Source organism: Octopus bimaculoides, chromosome 2, assembly GCF_046866305.1.
Source record: "Octopus bimaculoides isolate indiv1 chromosome 2, ASM4686630v1, whole genome shotgun sequence".
NCBI classification, from domain to species: domain Eukaryota; kingdom Metazoa; phylum Mollusca; class Cephalopoda; order Octopoda; family Octopodidae; genus Octopus; species Octopus bimaculoides.
The window spans coordinates 70,656,552-70,676,335 of NC_142929.1; the positions used below are offsets into that span (position 1 = coordinate 70,656,552).

Sequence of the window (19,784 nt, forward strand, 5' to 3'; positions counted from 1 at the left end):
AGGCTTTGGTCAGTCTAAGGCCATAGCAGAAGACATTGGCTCTAAGGCACTGTGCAGTGGAGTCAAACCTTAAACTACGTAGTTGGGAAACAAACTTCTTAACTACGCACCCCTGGCTGCACCTATATTTGCGCTTTTTCCTAAACTTATATTGTTTTAGCGGGGTCCTTTTGTTTGTTCTGTTATTATAACTATGTCTATTCTTGTAGGTCTACATTAATTGTTATTTGAAACTTGTGTGGTGAGGATGCATTTTGATAGATAATTCGACTTATTCATATCGTATATTATCACTGATAACCTTTAGCTTTCTATCAGTATATATCCTGCCCTATTAACATTTTGGGGTTCCATCATAATTAACACCATGTGTCATTAACCCCCATTCTCTGTGCCCCATCTAATATGCATCCTATATTTCACATTGTTTTTGGACACAGTGCATCAAAAAGTTAAGAGATTTTAATATAACATATTTTCTAATCTCAAAAGATCTCAGTGTTAAAATATCTTTCTTAGCCATCACTCACAAACAGGTATAATCTGGTAGCATGTACCATGGTTTTGCTAATTATTTTAGGTGTCTGTCTAGTCACAAACAGGCAACGGCACTCTTTTGCAGTAGATCATCAAGGAGGTGACAGCTGGAAGGAGAAAGAACTGCATCAATAGTACTGATTTTCTGCAGAGTTGGTGCAATGTGAAATGAAGTGCTCTTGGGCAAGACACTTTGTTTTATCACTGCCAGGTCCAGGAATTGAATCCACAGCCTTATGATCATGAGCTCAACATCCTAACCACTTGGCTATGTGCCTTCACAGAAAATTATATTATAATATACTAGTGGGTTAATAATTAGAGGTGTTGTTATACTTGAAGATATATATATATATTCTATATATATATGTGTGTGTGTGTGTGTGTGTGTGTGTGTGTGCTGTAAAGACTCCCTTCAGTCATGAATGACTATGGGATTACACCTAGAAAGTTACTCTCCAAGGTACAAGTCTGGGCAAGGTTATTTATGGAAGACTAGCAGTCGCCCATGCATACTAACCTCCCCTCTCCATGCCACCAATGTTATTGAAGCAAAAGGCAAAGGCTGATACAGCTTGGCACCAGTGACGTCACAATTCATTTTTACAGCTGAGTGAACTGGAGAAACGTGAAATAAAGTGTCTTGCTTAAGGACACAATACACAGCCCAGTCCAGGAATCGAACTCACTTGGCAATTGACACAAATGTGCCAAATACAAATAGACACATTTTCCCAGGGAAACTATATTTCTAGTGATGTATTGTTGGCTGTATGACATGCCAAGCATGAAACTAATAGCATTGGAATAGCCAATGTATGTATCATACACATACACATCCCTGTGTCTATGCCTTTTTGCTAATGAATCCAACCATCAACTCTGAGTCTTAAACATCCACACTTACTGTCTTTTATTTCACTATTGTCACTGAAATTAAGACTTTATTTATTCGTAAGTTGTTTCCATTCTACCATTAATAATAATGATATCAGGTTTATCTTTTGAGTGATGCTGTTTTCTAAATAGAAAGAAATGACGTGTGTGTCTTGTTGTTTAAGCTTAATTTTTCAGATGTTTATGTTACTGATACAATCATATCTTGTAATGTACTTTGCCAACAGTCAGTAAACAAGACTCCCTGTATACAAAATCTGCATTTACATGGTAAAAGCGAGGGAATATCATACCTCTTGGAGCTACAGAAGATATACCAAGTGATTTATAATGATGATGATTTCAAAAAGGTCAATGTTTGTGACTAAAGTTTGACAGATTCAACAGTCTAGATGATTGACTCTACATTTAAGTGTTCCATAGCTACCAAAGAACTGGGTTAGAAACTTTTAAGGAATTATTTTAGAAATGTCTATTTTCGACCATTCATTAATATATACAGAATAAAATTTTCACTTTGGAGAAAATTAGTAAAACAGATAGATAATTGAGAATATATTAACATTTGTTCTACTCTTTGCTTTTACAACTTTATTTTGCATTCCTAAAAACTTTATTTTGCATTCCTGAAAAAATGCTCATAAGCACTATACCATGTGAGGTATACTAACAACAGTGAAGATAGAATGGAACCTTTCTGGAAAGTCAAAAAGTTATGAATTCATTGTTACCATAACAAGAGACACATAATTAAACTGAAATAATGACTTCTTGCAGAAATTCCTGAACTATATCTTTCTTTATTCTCTTGTTTGAATTAGCAACCATTCATGAGATAATTATTAGAAGTATCTTAATAAAAAAACTATTCACTTTCTTAGGTAACCTAAAAACCAGTTTTTGTGTCTCTGTTATTTTAATATCTCTTACATTTTAAAATCATGGCATTCAAAAAGCTCTTGACTGATTGACAAATTATCATTAATAGTAAAATAAAATGTAAATTAGATTTATGATAGATCATTTATTCTTCTTATGAATTTAAATATTGGGGTAAAAATTAGATAATTTATGGAACAACCTGACAATTTTATATCCAATTATTTGAGATCAATATGACTGTGTTTTTATGAACATGTCCTCATTCCTAGTTTCTGTTGACTTGCTAGGTGTCACTCAAATATTTATTGCTATCTTATTTACTTTTCAGTTGCCCACGATGGGTGATTCTTTTGAGGTAAAGTCAACTTACACTTTGTCACCTGCTCTAGTTTACCAATACAACATTTCATCTGACTAATTCCTGCAAGAACTGTTTCCACTGGGGAATGAGATTGTTGGAATGTTGTAGTTGTGACTTCTGGGTAGACAAACGTTTAGAAGAACTTGATGCATCTCATTATTATTTTTTTTAGTTGATTTTGTTTTCTGGTTTGGTTTCTTCTTTTGTATTTGTATTTTATTTTCCAATTTTGTTGCAAAATAGATGTAGAGAGGTATGAAAAGAAAAATTAGCTTCTGTTCATTTTAATCTTTAAATATATATCATTAGTTAGACTATATAGCTGCACTTATTACATTTTTACACTGTGTGTATGAGTTATATATATATATATATATATATATATATATATATATATATATATCTCGTTGAATTATGTTAAACGACCAAATACATTTTTTTTCAATATCTATTTTTAGCCAGTTCTTTTGGTCAAACTATCATATCTCCAGCTGCTTCAGATGCCAAGATATCAAAAATTGTCAGTGTTGTACAACAGTTTTGCTATGGAATGGTGAAACTATTTTTTTCATTTTCTGAAAAAGCAATGTTTTGGACTTATGACACTTTTGCATAATAGCAACGGTATATATATATATATATATATATATATATATATATATATATTGGCCGGATAACTGAAGAGATGTTGGCATGGGCTCCCACCCTGGCATCCAAAACTCGGAGTTTTATCATGGCTACTGAATAAGTGTCACATATTTTTACAGATATATATATATATATATTTATGTGGAGAATGGAGCAACAAATACAAGAAGAAGCGGTTCTGTTGGCCTAGTTAGCCGTTGTTTTATTGTGTGGAGGTTATGTAATGAGTCATTGTGGAGGTTGAGGTTATGTAGTGAGTCATTGTGAATGTTATGTAATAGTCATTTACGTTGGCTGTAGAGACAGGAATAAATGTAATTTCTCCAATAGATGCAAGACAGATAATATAGTTTACCAATGTGATGTACAAACAAACAGCCAAACTAAATCTTACATTGGGGCCACGAAAAACCAAATACGTCTTAGATATAATGAGCACCTATCTAGTTTTAAAAACAGAAATAAGGCAAATTCAACAGGGCTTAGTAGGTATATCTGGGAACTAAACAACAATAAGATAGAATATAAACTAAAGTGGTACATACTAAAAGTAGCTAATTCCTATAACCCAACTACAGACGCTGTCAACTCTGTTTAACCGAGTGCCTTGAGATCCTAACGGCTAAGAACAACCTATTAAACAGGAGATATGAATCTAGTCTAATCTGTCTTCACGCTACTAAATACTCATTCTCTAAGTATAATTAAATATATAATACACTACACTTCCTAAGCTAAACTAAATATGCATAAAGAACTTTCCCTCTAAGTATTATTAATTATAAGTAGATACGAATAAGACCAGAGTTAGCCCCCTTTTCACCTAAATTTAAGGTTGCTTCAATGTACTAACACCGCCGGTACTATAGGGCTTTCCTATAAGTAGGTTATCTCCCTTGGCTAGGCGGCGCTCCATGTAGATAATTAAACTTCCGGAGGCTACCCACGCCATTGTTATTGTTTTACGTCTTATCATGGATATAAAGCAGCTTGATGATTCAGCTATCGAAGTACTTACTGTGCTTGAGTTAAAGAAATATTTAAGATTATATGGACAGTATGTTACTGGAAGAAAGGCGGACTTGACTGAAAGGTTGAAAGGAATAAAAATTCTGTCGATGAAGAATGTCAACAAAGTAAATTCATCGAACGATAAGTCTGAAGTATCGGACGATACTTCAGACAGGAATAAGCAGAAGCTTATCTCTCCTCTCGGTGAAGTATTGCCTGATCTAAAGATCTTTGTAAGTTGCCGAATTTCACAGATAATGACATAATTACCTCGTGCTACGGATGAAAGCAAAGCAACAGTTAAGGAGTGGCATATTTTACCACGACAGACACGTACACAGCATCGAATACCACGATGTGAGTGAAAGCTGCTCCCATTGTATTGTCCGGTGTCTGGTAATCCCTTCGATACCGACATCAAACCAAAAAAAGAATCCTGACCACAGAGTGTGGGTAATTATGTCAAATGTCACTGGCAATGTGCATTCAGCTGATTGCAACTGTTAAAGCAAGTCACTGAGCATGTGTACATGTCATACGGGAGAGTTCCAATCAGGGGTGGATAACACCTTATAGGAAAGCCCTATAAATATACGACGGATCCCTCAATCATAAAATCACGTGGAGATGCATTTGATTAAAACCGGAATAATGAGCTTAAATAGCACCCATCCTACATCCCCTTACAGGAAGACCAACAAAACTTCAACTAAAACGTAAGGCTTTCTTTACCTATCGCTATTATTACACCACCATATACATTAATATACCCACCAATCACTTCTCCTACATCCCTCGCACCACGAACTCTTAACATACTCCTCAACATTCTGATGAGATCTGCCAAACCATTGGCTAGATTGAAACGTACGTAAATGATTATTACATAACATTCACAATGACTCACTACCTAACCTCAACCTCCACAATGACTCATTACATAACCTCCACACAATAAAACAACGGCTAACTAGCCCAACAGAACTGCTTCTTCTTGTATTTGTTGCTCCATTCTCCACATAAATATAATTATAAACTACGGTTTAAACAATAAATTACCTGCCTCTGGATGCCCTCTACCCAAGACGGTACCCGTATAGGTGATCCCCAGGAGTGCCTCCGGATTTAAACATCCCCTGGTTGCTTGGATGCTTCAGACTACCCCTGAAGGATTGAGGCAACCCTATCATATACCTATATATATATATATATATATATATATAAAATCATAACTTTAATATCTGCTTTTCCATGCTTGCATGGACCAAAGTTCACTGAGGCAAATTTTCTATGGCTGGATGTTTTTCCTGTTACCAACTCTCACCTCTTTCCAAATATATTTCTCCTAGTCCTCCAAACCTGAACAATACAATGGCCAACATGAAATCATGTCTGTCCATTACAAATGAACAACACTGCTTGTATGACAGTGACATTTGTTTGCAATTAGAATGTGATATCAAAGCATGGAGACCATCAATACACACACACACCTGCATACATATTATGTGAGTGTGTTTTTCTGTCACACTCTAACTTTTCATCATCTAACACAAGATGACCTCCTCCAATTCCCCCTCCCCTCTCAAAGATTCCTTGTCTTGCAAGTTACTTGGTGACCCTGCCAGTGCTGGTACCACATAAAAAGCATCCAGTCCACACTGTAAAGTGGTTGACATTTGGAAGGGCATCCAGCTGTAAAAACCATACCAAAACTGACCTTTCCTCTGCTGGTGCCATGTAAAAAGCACTCTGTCCACTCTGTGCAGGAGTTGGTGTTAGGAAGGGCATCCAGCTGTAAAAACTATGCCAAAACAGACACAGAAGTCTGGTGCAGTCTTCTGCTTGGCCAGCTCCTGTCAAACTGTCGAACCCATGCCAGCATAGAAGGCAGATGTTAAACAGGGATGGTGTGTGCTAGTGTGTTGTAAGAATATATGAACTGGAGGTAGTCCTTTATGAGTGGTGCAGGAAAATAGGCCAATAATAACTACTAGACTATAATTTTTTTAGTTTTTTTTTTCTTTATATTTTTCTGTCATTCATTCCCCGTTTCTTAGAAACTGGATGAGAAATGTAACTAATCACTTGTGTATTCTTCAATATAAAATTAGAATTTCCCTTTTAACAGTTCCAGTCTAATAGCTGGAACCAGCAGAATAACAAAAGAACTGATAGGATTTAAACTCCATCCCAATTACTATCACTTCCCAATTAGAATGTACTAAGAAAAAAATTATTTATTTTACATAAGTCTGTGTATATGTGTGTATATATATATATATATATATATATATATATATATACATACATACACACACACAAATAATTTATAATACCTATCAACCAGCTTGTATCTATCATTTTTGAAATATTTTTCATTTCTTTTAAGAAACTTGTTTAGTTTACTGTTTTTCTGTATACTCTGTCATCTAGCTTTCTTAAGGATTGAGCTGAATTAAATTAAGATTTTATTTTCCTTACTGATATCTAATTTTCAACAACAATATCTTTCTTTATTTGTAAGAATTATTCTTATTAAAAGTAGCGAAATTATGAAAATCTTTAAACATACAAGCTTTTTACATATACTAGAATTATTTTAAGGAGATTGGGGGTTTTCTCTCCTCAATCATAATTTTATTAATCTTAGTATTAACCTTAGTATAAATTTCTAAAGAATGTATTTTGTTTTTTTTTTATAATAAAGAGAATCATCCATGGAGCTTTGTTGATCCTTTCATGTCTGGACAACAACACGCAATACTTTGCAGCCAACTGGTGTTAATTCACACCAGCACTACCGATTCCCTCTTCCCCCATTCTCTACATGCATAATTTCTGTATTGCTAGTAACAGTTTTCCAAATAGATAATAAAAAGTGAACATAAGGATTCAGTTGTCCTGGAATTTGTCCTTGCATGAAAGGTGCACAGGTTTCATTCCTCTGTCTTACTTGAAATCTCTTGCTTTCTCTTTCTCTATTGTTTTCTCTCACTTTTTCAGTTTCTATATGACTTATTCTATCCATTTCTTTATAGCTATACATCTCTATCATTATATATATATATATATATTGGCTGAGTTGTCTCTTGCTACTCTGTTTCATCTGTGGGTGCACAGGGCCTTCAGACAAAACTCCAGAGTAGCAAGCAATTATTAAAATATTAATCTCTATATCAAGTACTCTTCCTTCCAACAGTCAACACTATATATATATATATATATATATATATGAGGGATCTATAAAAAGTCTTGAGCCTCAAAAAAACAAAACATGGTACAAGACTTCTGATGATTTATTTTTCAACATAGTCCTCGTTGATGGCTGAACACTTTCTCCAGCGGTGCTGAAGCGCCATTATCCTGACGTAGAACTCTTTTGTTTGAGACTTCGAGAAATCTACAGCATCTATGACGTCATTGTTACTGGCATAATGGCGACCAGTTAGGGCTTCTTTCATTTTTGGGAATAGATGAAAGTCAGAGGGGGCTAAGTCTGGCGAATAAGGTGGATGGGGAACAAGTTTGTATCCACAATCATGAATTGTTGCCATGCCAACTGCTGAGGTGTGGGCTGGAGCATTGTTGTGATGAAAAAGGACTCCTCTGGTAAGCATTCCCAACCATTTTACTTTGATTGCTTCTCGGAGGCGTTGCAGTAGCTGAGGATAATACGGCCCTGTCATGGTGTGACTCTTTTCAAGGTAATCGATCAGCGAGACACCTTGAAAATCAAAAAAAGTGAACACCATGACCTTGCCAGCTGAAGGAATGACCCTGGCCTTCTTTGGGGTAGGAGAAGCTGTGTGCTTCCACTGTTTTGATTGTTCTTTGGTTTCAGGTTGGTAGCGATGAACCCAACTTTCATCCATAGTAATGAAATGAGCAATAAAATTCTCTTCATCGGCTTCAAACAGTTCCAGATTGTTTGTGGACAATGTGCACCTGGTGCATTTCTGTTCAGGAGTCATAAGGCGAGGGACTCACCTTGTGGAAACCTTTGAGAACCCAAGTTCTTTGTCACAATGTTGTCTGCTCTTTCAGTTGCGATACCCAGTCTCTCAGCTATCTGACATCATGATATTTGGCGATCTTGCATTATCATGCTAAGAGCAAGGTCAAGATTGTCCTTGGTGGTTGCAGTTGGAGGTCTCTCTGGTCTGGGATTATCTTTCACACTCTCCCTGCCATGCTTTTGACTGTTGCATATGAAGGAGCATTGTCTGTTAAGGTTCTCACTATATCTTCATGGATTTTTGATGGAGTCATGCCTTTCAAATGAAGGTACTTTATGACAGCACGATACTCAGTTTTCTCCATTTTCCTTGTAACCTCGACACTTGCTTATTCAAAAATCTGCAACAAAAAAAAATTAAAATACCAGAATCATGAAACTGAGCAAGAATACTCTGAAAAGACTGTACTTAGCAGAAAAAATTGTTTCAGCTATCTAACAGCCCCGTTTCTAGGTTAGGCTCAAAACTTTTTATACACCCCTCATATATATATATGTATGATTGTATACATATATATATATATATATATCTGTTTCTATCACTGTCTTCTGTCCAAACCCATCTCTCTCTTTATCTCTTTCTCTACCTCTCTACTTTATAGCATGCTTATTTGATTTATAGTGTTTTTACTTACATTGTCATTGCAGCAATATCTTCTTCTGTTTTGTTTTTTTTTTTCCTGTTGTTTTTTTCCACTGTATTTTTTTTCCATTGTGAAAATGGTCATCAATTGCCATGTTTGTCCAGTTGTCTGTGTGCTATCTTTTCTTGTCAGTTATATTGAAGTCCTCCACCTTGGTTTACATATTGATGTGTTTATATGCCTATAAAGTTGGCTGCATGGCAAGAAGTGTAGTCAGAAACAGTATTTATTTTGAATGTTTATTATCCACACATGTTTAATCACTCGTGTCTCCTTGCATTATGTTTGCCAAAGACCTTCATTGTATGACTGCATTTGTAATGCAATCACAATATTTTTTCCAAACTGGCACATGTCTTGATCAGGGGAATTTTTACAAATCATTTCTGTGTATTTTGTATGATTAAAACAATGTTTTACTTTTGTCTTTGAATTTTTTTTGGATCTATCACTTGCTTTCCAGTTCACCAGTAGCACTGTATTATAGATTTTGTGTGTACCAAGTTACAAGAGATCTCACATTGTTGCAACCAACTCAGCTCATATTTCTCACCTATGCTTATTCCAACAGTATATTTCACTGTTCATCAAAATCTTTGCTATTTACATAAAATACTAATGTGATTTATTATTATTATTATTATTATTATTATTATTATTATTACTTTTAAGGCTGCGGGCTGGAAGAATCATTGGCATGCTGGACAAAATGCTTAGTGGTATTTCACCCATCTCTACATTCTGAGTTCAAATTCTGCCGAGATCAACGTTGCCCTTTATCCTTTCAGTGTCGATAAATTAAGCACCAGTGAAACATTGGGGTTGATATAATCAACTGGTCCTCTCCCCTAAAATTTCAGGCCTTGTGCCTATAGTAGAAAGAATTATTATTATTATTATTTTTAAGGCTGTGAGCTGGTAGAATCATTAGTATGCTGGGCAAAATGCTTAGCAGTATTTTGTCCATCTTTTCATTCTGAGCTCAAATCCCAACAAGGTCAACTTTGCCTTTCATCCTTTCGGGGTCATTGAAATAAGTATCAGTTATGCACTGGGGTCAATGTAATCAATTAGTCTCTTCCCCCGAAATTGTTGGCATGGGGCCAAAATCTGAAATCATTATTATCATCAATTTTAAGGTAGCATGCTAGCAGAATTATTAGCACTGGGTAAAATGCTTAGCAACATTTTGTCTGTCTTTATATTGTGAATTTAATTTCCACCAGGGTTGACTTTGCCTTTCATCTTTTCGGGGGTTGATAAAGTAAGTACCAGTTACACACTGGGATTGATGTAATCAACTATCCCCCTCATCCAAACTTGCTGGCTTTGTGCCAAAATTTGAAACCATTATCATTATTATTATTATTGTTATTGTTGTAGAAAGCCAGCAGAATCACTAATACACTGAACAAAATGCTTAACAACATTTCTTCCTGCTTTATCTGCTGAGTTCAAATGCCACCAAGGTTGACTCTGCCTTTCATCCTTTCAGAGTCAGTAAAATGCATACCAGTCAAGTACTGGGGTTAATGTAATCAACTAGCCATCCCACCCCCTCAAAATTTCAGGCCTTGTATCTATAGTAGAAAGGATTATTATTCAAAAGGTGGCAAGCTGGTAACATGATCATTTAATGCATTGCACAAAATGCATAGCAACATCTCTTTGGGGGTCTTTACATTCTTAGTTCAAATTCCACTGAGGTCAACTTTGCGTTTAAATCTTTTTTAGGGATCATAAAATAAAGTACCAGTTAAGTACTGAGATCAATGTAATCAACTTGCCCAACTCCCTTAAAATTGCTGGCCTTATACCAAAATTTAAAATAATGAATTAAGGCAGCAATCTGGCAGAATCCTTAGTACAGGATGCCTAGCAGCATTTCTTCCAGCCCTTTACATTCTGAGTTCAAATTCTACTGGAGTTGATAGTATCAACTAACCCCAGTGCTCAAAATTGCTGGTTTTGTACCTAAATTATAAATAGTTTTTTTTCAGTTACTACTGCTACTGCTATTACTACTACAACTACTACAAATGCTAGCGAGTGATAGAATTGGCGGAGCAGTAGGCAAAATACCTTCTATTAGTTGATTACATCTCTTTACATTCTGAGATTGAATCTCATTGAGATCCCATTTCACTCTCAGTTATACCTATTAGTCCTTGTAAATAAATTTGTGGTCTTTTGCCAGAGTAAAAATTAAAAAAAATAAAAGCAAATACCCAGGAAATAATAATAGTAGTCGTAATAATGGTTTTTGGAACAAGGCCAGCATTGACCCTAGTGCTCAACTGGCACTCTATTTTTCATCGACCATGATAAGCTGAAAGGCAAAGTTGATCATCGTAAGATTTGAACTCAGAATGTAAAGAGCCAAAAGAAGTGTTACTTAAAATAATAATCATTATTTTGTATATTTTTTCATGTGTATATCTATCTATCTATCTATCTATCTATCTATCTATCTATCTATAGATAGATAGATACTGTGGTTTATTTTAATAATGGCTAGGGTTATGCTGAAGCCCTGCATTCATACTGTTTTTTCCTTTAATATATGTATGTGTGTGTGTGTGTGTATATATATATATATATATATAAGACTTGAAATATTTCATGTTGCGAGACAGTGTGTGAGAGAGAATTGTGATGTCGTAGGAGAGAAATGTGTTCGCTTGGATGATGGCTCACTTGCACTAAACAAGGCTGCAAAAAGAGAGGCTTGGAGACACCACTATGAAAGGCTACTTAATAAAGAGAATGAATGGGAGGAAGAGAGTCTGCCACATGTCGACCCAACAGAGGGACCAGCTATCCTAATTGACAGTACCTTGGTAGATAAAGCGATCAAGAGTATGAAGACAGGGAAAGCCCCCCGCCCATCAGGAATCACTACAGAGATGCTCAAAATATCTGGCAGTGTCGGCTATAACATAGTCACCAGTATAGTTAATCAGGTGATAGACGAAGGAGTCATACCCAATGACTAGTGTAACAGCACCATAGTCAACTACTACAAAGGTAAAGGTGATGCTTTAGACACAAACAATTACAGAGGTATCAAGTTGTTGGACCAGGTAATGAAGGTTACCGAAAGGGTCATAGCCCAACAAATTAGGGAAAGAGTCAGTTTAGATGAGATGCAGTTTGGGTTCGTTCCAGGGAAAAGCACCACTGATGCTATATTTCTGGTAAGACAGCTGCAGGAGAAATACCTAGCCAAAGATAAACCTCTGTACTTGGCTTTCATTGACATGGAAAAAGACTTTGACAGGGTCCCCCGCTCCATTATCTGGTGGTCAATGAGGAAACTAGGGATAGATGAGTGGTTAGTGAGAGCTGTACAAGCCATGTACAGGGATGCTGTCAGTCAGGTGAGGGTTGGCAACGAGTACAGTGAAGAATTCCAGGTAGAGGTAGGGGTCCACCAAGGTTCAGCCCTCAGCCCCCTCCTATTTATCATAGTCCTCCAGACAATAACACAGGAATTCAAGACAGAATGACCCTGGGAACTCCTCTATGCTGATGACCTTGCCTTAATTGCTGAGTCACTATCAGAACTAGAGGAGAAGTTTCAGGTGTGGAAGCAAGGACTAGAATCGAAGGGCCTTAGAGTCAACCTAGCTAAAACCAAAGTCCTAATAAGTAGGAAGGTAGACAAAACACAAACCCCTTCAGGTAGATGGCCCTGCTCGATCTGTAGAAAAGGCGTAGGTCGAAACTCCATAAGATGTGCCCAGTGTAAGCTATGGACACATAAGTGGTGCAGCAATATCAAAGGAAGGCTAACTAGCAAGATAGTTTTTGTATGTGGCAGATGCTCAGGGGCAATAAAGACTGAAAATGTGCAGAAAACAACCTTTGCCACACTCCAGTCCTCAGTCAAATCATCCAACCCATGCTAGCATGGAAAGCGGGCGTTAAACGATGATGATGATGATATATACGTATAGCAACTTTCATTATATTCACTCTCTAATGTTATGTTACTCTCTGCAACTATCTATATAGCATTATAATTTTTTCAAACTGCTTACCTTATCATTACATCTACACTTTTTTCTTTCTTGATTGATCACTAACTGTCAAGTCTTATTCTTGGATGTATCCATAGTTCTTGAGTCCCAGACTTGCATTCAAACTAATTGTAATAAGTTATTTCTGTCATAAGAATTCTAAAACTTTGAGAGACGTGAAATTATTTGTTTTTTTAATGCTTGAACTCAAAGTAGAGAAGAGCCCTCAGACAGCCTTCAATTTTTACTATCCAATGGGATTTTTTAGCCTATTATTTACACACTTATAGCTTTATCTACTTTTGAGTTCAACCGAATTAACTATAACATTTTTAACCACTGGAAGGAACACTGCATAAAGATTCCCTAGTTCAAATCTAGTAGAGATTATTTACTCATCTAATGACAGCTGAAGATCAAGCCTGTCAAAATATAATCTCAACCTCATCATTTTTTTTCTCTGTTAGCAATGGTCGGATGAGTCATTACAGTTCAAATCTGTTTTATTTAGAGCTACTGCTCTCTCCTAACTGGGTCAAAAGACCAGGTCTTGCTTGCATGTTTCATTTTTAGTATGGTTTCTCTTGTTGGATGCCCTTCCTAACACCAACTGCTTAACAGTGTACTGGGTGCATTTTATCATGGCACCAGCACTATAGTGGTAGTCATATTCTCTGTAAGACTAAAGAGTCCTCTCCACCCTATGTTGTTTTGTTTGTTCAAGGCAAACTTGACTGAGAGAGTGAATAAAAGATAGTTGTGACTGAAAGAGTGAAAGAAGAGAAATAGAGTGATAGGTAGGAGAGGGAGTAATGGAGGAGAGATATGATAGGCAGTTACATACTGATTATTGGTAAGGAGATTGAATAAGAAGCCTACATGAGGAGTTTAATGGATAGCAAAATATGAATGATGGTAATGCAAAGCTAGCAATAGAGATGAGTAACAGTAAATGGGAGAGGTGGATGATGATGACGAGTGATTAAAGTGGAGGAGAGAACAAGCGAGTGATGGTAAGCAGTAAAGAAGGATGATGGTGAGGGATACTGAATACGAACAAAGCTAGTATCATACCTTGTTACATATTTGTGCGATGGAAGAGGAGTGGAGTGATAAATAGATGATTAAATAAGGCCTGATTAATTGTCATCCATAGCTACATGTGGCACTGTGATACAGTGAATAAGAAGAGAAGATAAATGGTAGATGAGAAGATAACAAAGAGGGCAGTGGGTGGAGATTTAATAGGAATATAATAGATACAAGAGACTCAGTGTAGACATACATCCTAGCTTCTATTACTGCTATCATTTTAACAATATTTTGCCATGCTTGCACCAGTGGTCAGATCATTTCCAGCACTTCATGTCACCATTCATCACTATTCTTTTTTGATATCTCATTCAAGAGTGTCAGCTTCATCACTTCTCTTTCCTATCTTGTCTCCCTTTTCCATCAACTTTGAGCACTCAACAATTCATTATACAACTATCACCTTCCATATGCATTACATACCTGTACCCAGCACAGGCTTCTCTCTTGCACACTGCATAAAAGATTCCTCTTATATGCAACTTTTCTCTCAGCTCCTTTGTGCTCCGTTGTTCATGCACATTAACATTACATATCCAATAGAGCATACTTACTTCATTTCTTTATAACCATTACACATCTATATTGAAGGCCCATTTTTTGCTGAGATGCAGCATCATACTTTATGTATAAGTATTACACAATTTACCCCCTTATTCTGTTGCAAGCAGAGGTAACAGCTTCATGAACTTTTCCCACCCTGTTCTCACTCTAGATACAATGCTTTCAGTATTCATCTCGCTACTAATTAGGTCACCTATGCAACAAAAACTATCAATTATCTCTAGGGATCTGTTCAAACATTTCTTGGAATCATTTCATTAGTCCACCCACCTCCCCTACCTCCATTTTCATAAATGTATTTGTGACACTTGGAGTAGACCTTCTCTTTCCCATACATTCTCCTTATTCAACAACTTCACAGAAAAGCATTTCTTTGCCTTTTTCTTTACAGTGTCAGTAAGGACAAGTGTGTCATTTACATTTCAAACATGCTTCTTCCTAACAACATTTCAGTCCTCTCTTGTACACAACTTTGCAATCTGGGTTATTTCACACCCCTGTTCCTTGTGTCACAGAACATGTACAAACCTCGTTCTGTCAGCTTCTCCCTTTGTTAAATATACCTGACACCTAGCATCTCTTGTAGCAACTTGATATTGTTAGATGTATGACTGTAAATATTGTAAGCATACATTCTAAATACAAGATTAGCACTTATAATTTGTAACTCTCTCTCTCTCTCTCTCTCTCTCTCTCTCTATATATATATATATATATATATATATATATATATATATATATATATTCCTTATGTTTCTAATATATTTTCTCTTTTTTTTTTTTTCTTAGCTGTCTGATAAAGAAGAAGACTTGAAGGAGATGGCACAGTGGTTAGCCAATGTAAGTCTCTCTTCATGATTTTGTGTGTGTGTAATATCTGGATAACCTAGCTACAGTCTGATGCAATCAGTGAAGTGTGTTATGTTTTGTGTGTACCTTCATGCATACCAATTGAAATGTGTATGCACACATCACTTTGACTTTTACTGTTAAGTCACGCTTTCAAATCTGTTGTCTATTATCAATTTCACATACTTAATGTAAGTATTGTTAAATGCTTTTAGCTGCAGTAGTTCATCTATGGGAAATCCTTTCGAAGACTTACAGCATTAAAAAAAAACGGTATACTTCAAAGCTAGGCAAACCAAAACCATCATAGAAGTAAATGAGAAAGACGTTTATCAGTATTTATATACTTGCCTCATTTATAGTAAAAAAAAAAATTAAAAGTATTAAATATAATAACCAAATGTTTTGCAACCAAGCTGAACAAATTTTACTCTGGATTCCTCAAAATATATTAACCCTTTTGTTACCAAATTTCTTTTGGCATATTCTCTCTTCGTTTCAATTATTTTGAATATATTGAAGAGTTTAGTAAAATAATTTGGTCGTTTTTAATATAAATAATATCTGTTTTAATAATGGCAGGTAACTGCTACTAATAGATTGGATTCACTACATAAATGGTTTAAACTAATCTGGTTTTTTGTTAGAAAACTGACATCCTGACATATTTTTATTAAAGGAACACATTTAATACTATGTTGCAGTTAAAAATATAATTACTTTTGTTTTTTAAAGAATGTCAAAATTTTATATATTAATAGGATGGACAAGGTACAGAATCCATAAGCAGTTCAGGTTAGTTAATTATTTTATATATATAATTCATATTTCTACTGTTAATATGAAACATTTTTTTAACTGTTTCCATTTACATTTTTACTTATTTCTTTGTTTTGTATGTTAGTTTTCAAATGATGGGATTGTTGTCTTAACCATTTTAGTACATAACAGACTTGGGATGAAGTAAAAATACTGACTTAATTGTTATTCAAGTCAGCAAATTGACAACAGTGTTAGAGTGTGGGATGGAATGTCTTACAGCATTTAATCTGATTTTGTGTTCTAAGTTCAAATCCTGTTGAGGTCAACATTAATTACATTTTCTCCATTGATTAGCAGAATTGTTAAATGATAAAGAAAAATGTCTTGCAGCATCTGTTCTTGCTCTTTACATTCTGACAATAATATTTGCAATGATACTGACGTCAAGCTGTATCAGCCCAAGTCAGTGGCCTTTCCCAGTGATGTGATATGAGGAGACTTGCATGCATGAACCGCACAGGTCTACATATACATGAAAATTATGGAAAATTAACAGCAGAAATTATTTGAATATCCACAAACATCCATTTCTATTAGAATTTTCTCTTTTTATTTTGCCCCATAATCTTTTATTTGTTTGTGTTGCTTGCCGCACTACATTATTTGCAGCAAGAATCAAAGCTATTATCAGCCCTTTGTTAGTTCTTCTTTGGTATTCCAACTTGAAGTTTTATCTTGAGTTCACTGTGACCCTTTATATCACCCAGATCACTTTGGTTCCTTGTTATTCTCCAAGAATACACTCAAATCATCACTTCTCCACTAACTCAGTTTTATTGTTTCTTTCAAAAAAATTGTTTAAAAATAAAACCTTTTGTGACGGGAGATATAACAAATTTTGCATGAGCTTAATAATATGTGCAGATACAGAGCCAACACTGACTAATAGAGGCCTTATATATAACTGTTATTCCCAAGAATGACTTAGTTTTTGTCTTTTTTTTTTTTTAATCAATTATTGCAATGGCTCAAATGGCAGTTTTTCCCATTCAGTCTGAAATGTGGAGAATAATGTATGTAGTATTGAGACAAAACACAAGGACTATAACACATTTAGGGTTTATTACCATGTAATCAATTGCACCTCACACAACTAATCTACTTTTTCTACAATATAATTTCATTGTGATATTTTTTTCTTTTATTTTAACATTTCTCTACACGATTATCTATAATATTATTGTATTTCAGGTAGGTTTTTATACCAGTAATAAACATACTGTGGTTAATAGTCTAACTAATTGATAGTTTGATTGTTAGTCAATCAATCAGCTAGGTTTGTCAATATCCCTTCATCACCATTTGCAATCTCATCAATGGCATTTTCTCTCTACTCCTGTCTGTCTTTGATTAATTGGTTAAATATTAAAGAATTTACTAGTAATATAAGTGAAATATAACAGGCGTGTGTTGTTTATTATTAGCATAATGACCCTCCTGTATTTCAATACATATCAATTTGCATCAAGAATCTTGCAAATCAAAAACAAAACAATCTACAATGATTATTAAGTTAAAGGGGTGATGTGCTGAACAACTTGTGCATAAATATCATGAGTGAAATTTCCCTCTAGACTTCAATCTGGATGGAGGAAACTTAATCTTGGGTATTTTTAGTCGAGTCTACTTTGTTGAAAGTATTCAAATCATATCGTTGGTTTTGGAATACTAGCCTCCTGCATTCCACTAGTCTTGAAGGCCTTATATATACCACTTTTCCTCCTGACTAAAAGACTTTAAAAAAAAGGGTGGAGGATCAGTGAAAAAAAGGCAAAATTCTAGCTTCAGTTGTTAGCACCCCTCTAAAGAAAAAGGGAGATAATGTCATGACATTAGGAATAAATCTAAGTTGATTTACATTCTTGGTAGGGAAAGGAGAATCTGATCTTTGTTGCAGACAATTGTGGACAAGTTTCAGTCTATTAGACTTCATAGGCATAATTGAATCTACTCTAGCCTGCTTTGATCAGCTGATAAGGATTGTAAGATAAAGAGAAAGAGCTGCTAATAATTTTTTGCCACTATAATTTGCATAATTAAAGATCAAAATGAATCAAGGAAAGTAACTCAAATAGACCAACAGCATGAATTCTGATAAATAAAGGGGTGATGTACGTGAGTATTTTACACAAAAATGGATGGCTGTCTCTCTCAGTTTATTTCAACTCAAATTTTTGTTTGGTGATGTATAGAGACTGACTTATTTTTCGACTTCTTCACTGACATAGCCTTAATGTGTCTCACTAGCCCATCTTTTTTGCTTATTTTGGATAGTAAGAAATGCTTGAATTGAGTATTTTATATAAATATATATATATATCAATATGTACTTTATCTGTCTTGCAGAGTTTGACAAATTCCTTCAAGAGCGGGCAGCTGCTGCTGATAATTTACCAACAATTTCTGCAAGTACTGCTGGTTCTACGTCACAGCCACCCATTGTCAACCCTCGACGCCAGTTGCAGAAAGACGATGATGACAGTCCACTGTTTGCTCTATGAGAACAAGCAACTGGCCTCTATCTGTAACTACCGCTGTATCCTGATACCTGAAGACATGAGGCACAGACATTCTTTATATATATATATATATATATATATATATATATATATATATACATACATACATATGCATATATATGTGTATATATATATATATATATATATATATATATATATATATATATATATATATATATATATATATATATATATATATATATATATATGTGTGTATATATATATATATATATATATATATATATATATATATATATATGTGTGTATATATATATATATATATATATATATATATATATATATATATATATATATGTGTGTATATATATATATATATATATATATATATATATATATATATATATATGTGTGTGTGTATATATATATATATATATACACACACACACACACACACACACATATATATATTATATATCGCTGGATGATGGCTGTAATAGTCATACCAGGTTGAGGCTTCATATCTTTTTTTTTTATATATATATCTAACAGAATTCAGAACAGCCATCTAAAATGTACCAAATTTTGGTGAGAGGGGGGAGGGGTAGGTGAAGAAAAAAATACTTTCTCTGTGTGTACGTGTGTTAAGACTTCTTCTTCCGCTAAGCACACCTACACATCCACAACCCAAAATGTGCTTGCATAGAATAACATCCTGACGTGATGATAGTCACATTCTAAGACAATAAGAAAATTTCTATCTTTATGCACACACATGTACATACATTCAAATGTAATGACAGTTACCTTTCTAAGACGAAAAAAATTTGTCTTCATGCACACACATGTACATAACAAGCACATACACCTGCTCCTGTTTTTTCTTTCTCTTTTTTTTTTTTACATACATATTTCTCTCTCTTCCCTTCTCTCACCACATATACACACACACACACACAC

General features: G+C 34.9%; 1 protein-coding gene across 4 annotated transcripts in view; it reads left to right on the top strand.

Moving 5' to 3' along the window:
• LOC106869232 (target of Myb1 membrane trafficking protein) overlaps nt 1-18,949 on the top strand; it is a 139,777-nt gene extending 120,828 nt beyond the window's left edge. Inside the window, exons 13-16 of one of the 4 annotated variants that reach the window (XM_014914881.3) lie at nt 2,645-2,671; nt 15,466-15,516; nt 16,287-16,320; nt 18,694-18,949. In XM_014914881.3, coding sequence (XP_014770367.1) covers nt 2,645-2,671; nt 15,466-15,516; nt 16,287-16,320; nt 18,694-18,848 — 267 coding nt within the window. In that variant the 3' untranslated portion in view covers nt 18,849-18,949. The remainder of the gene's footprint in view (nt 1-2,644; nt 2,672-15,465; nt 15,517-16,286; nt 16,321-18,693) is intronic. The other 3 variants (XM_014914883.3, XM_014914882.3, XM_089346966.1) reach the window with 3 other exon arrangements.
• The last annotated feature ends 835 nt before the right edge of the window (nt 18,950-19,784 follow it).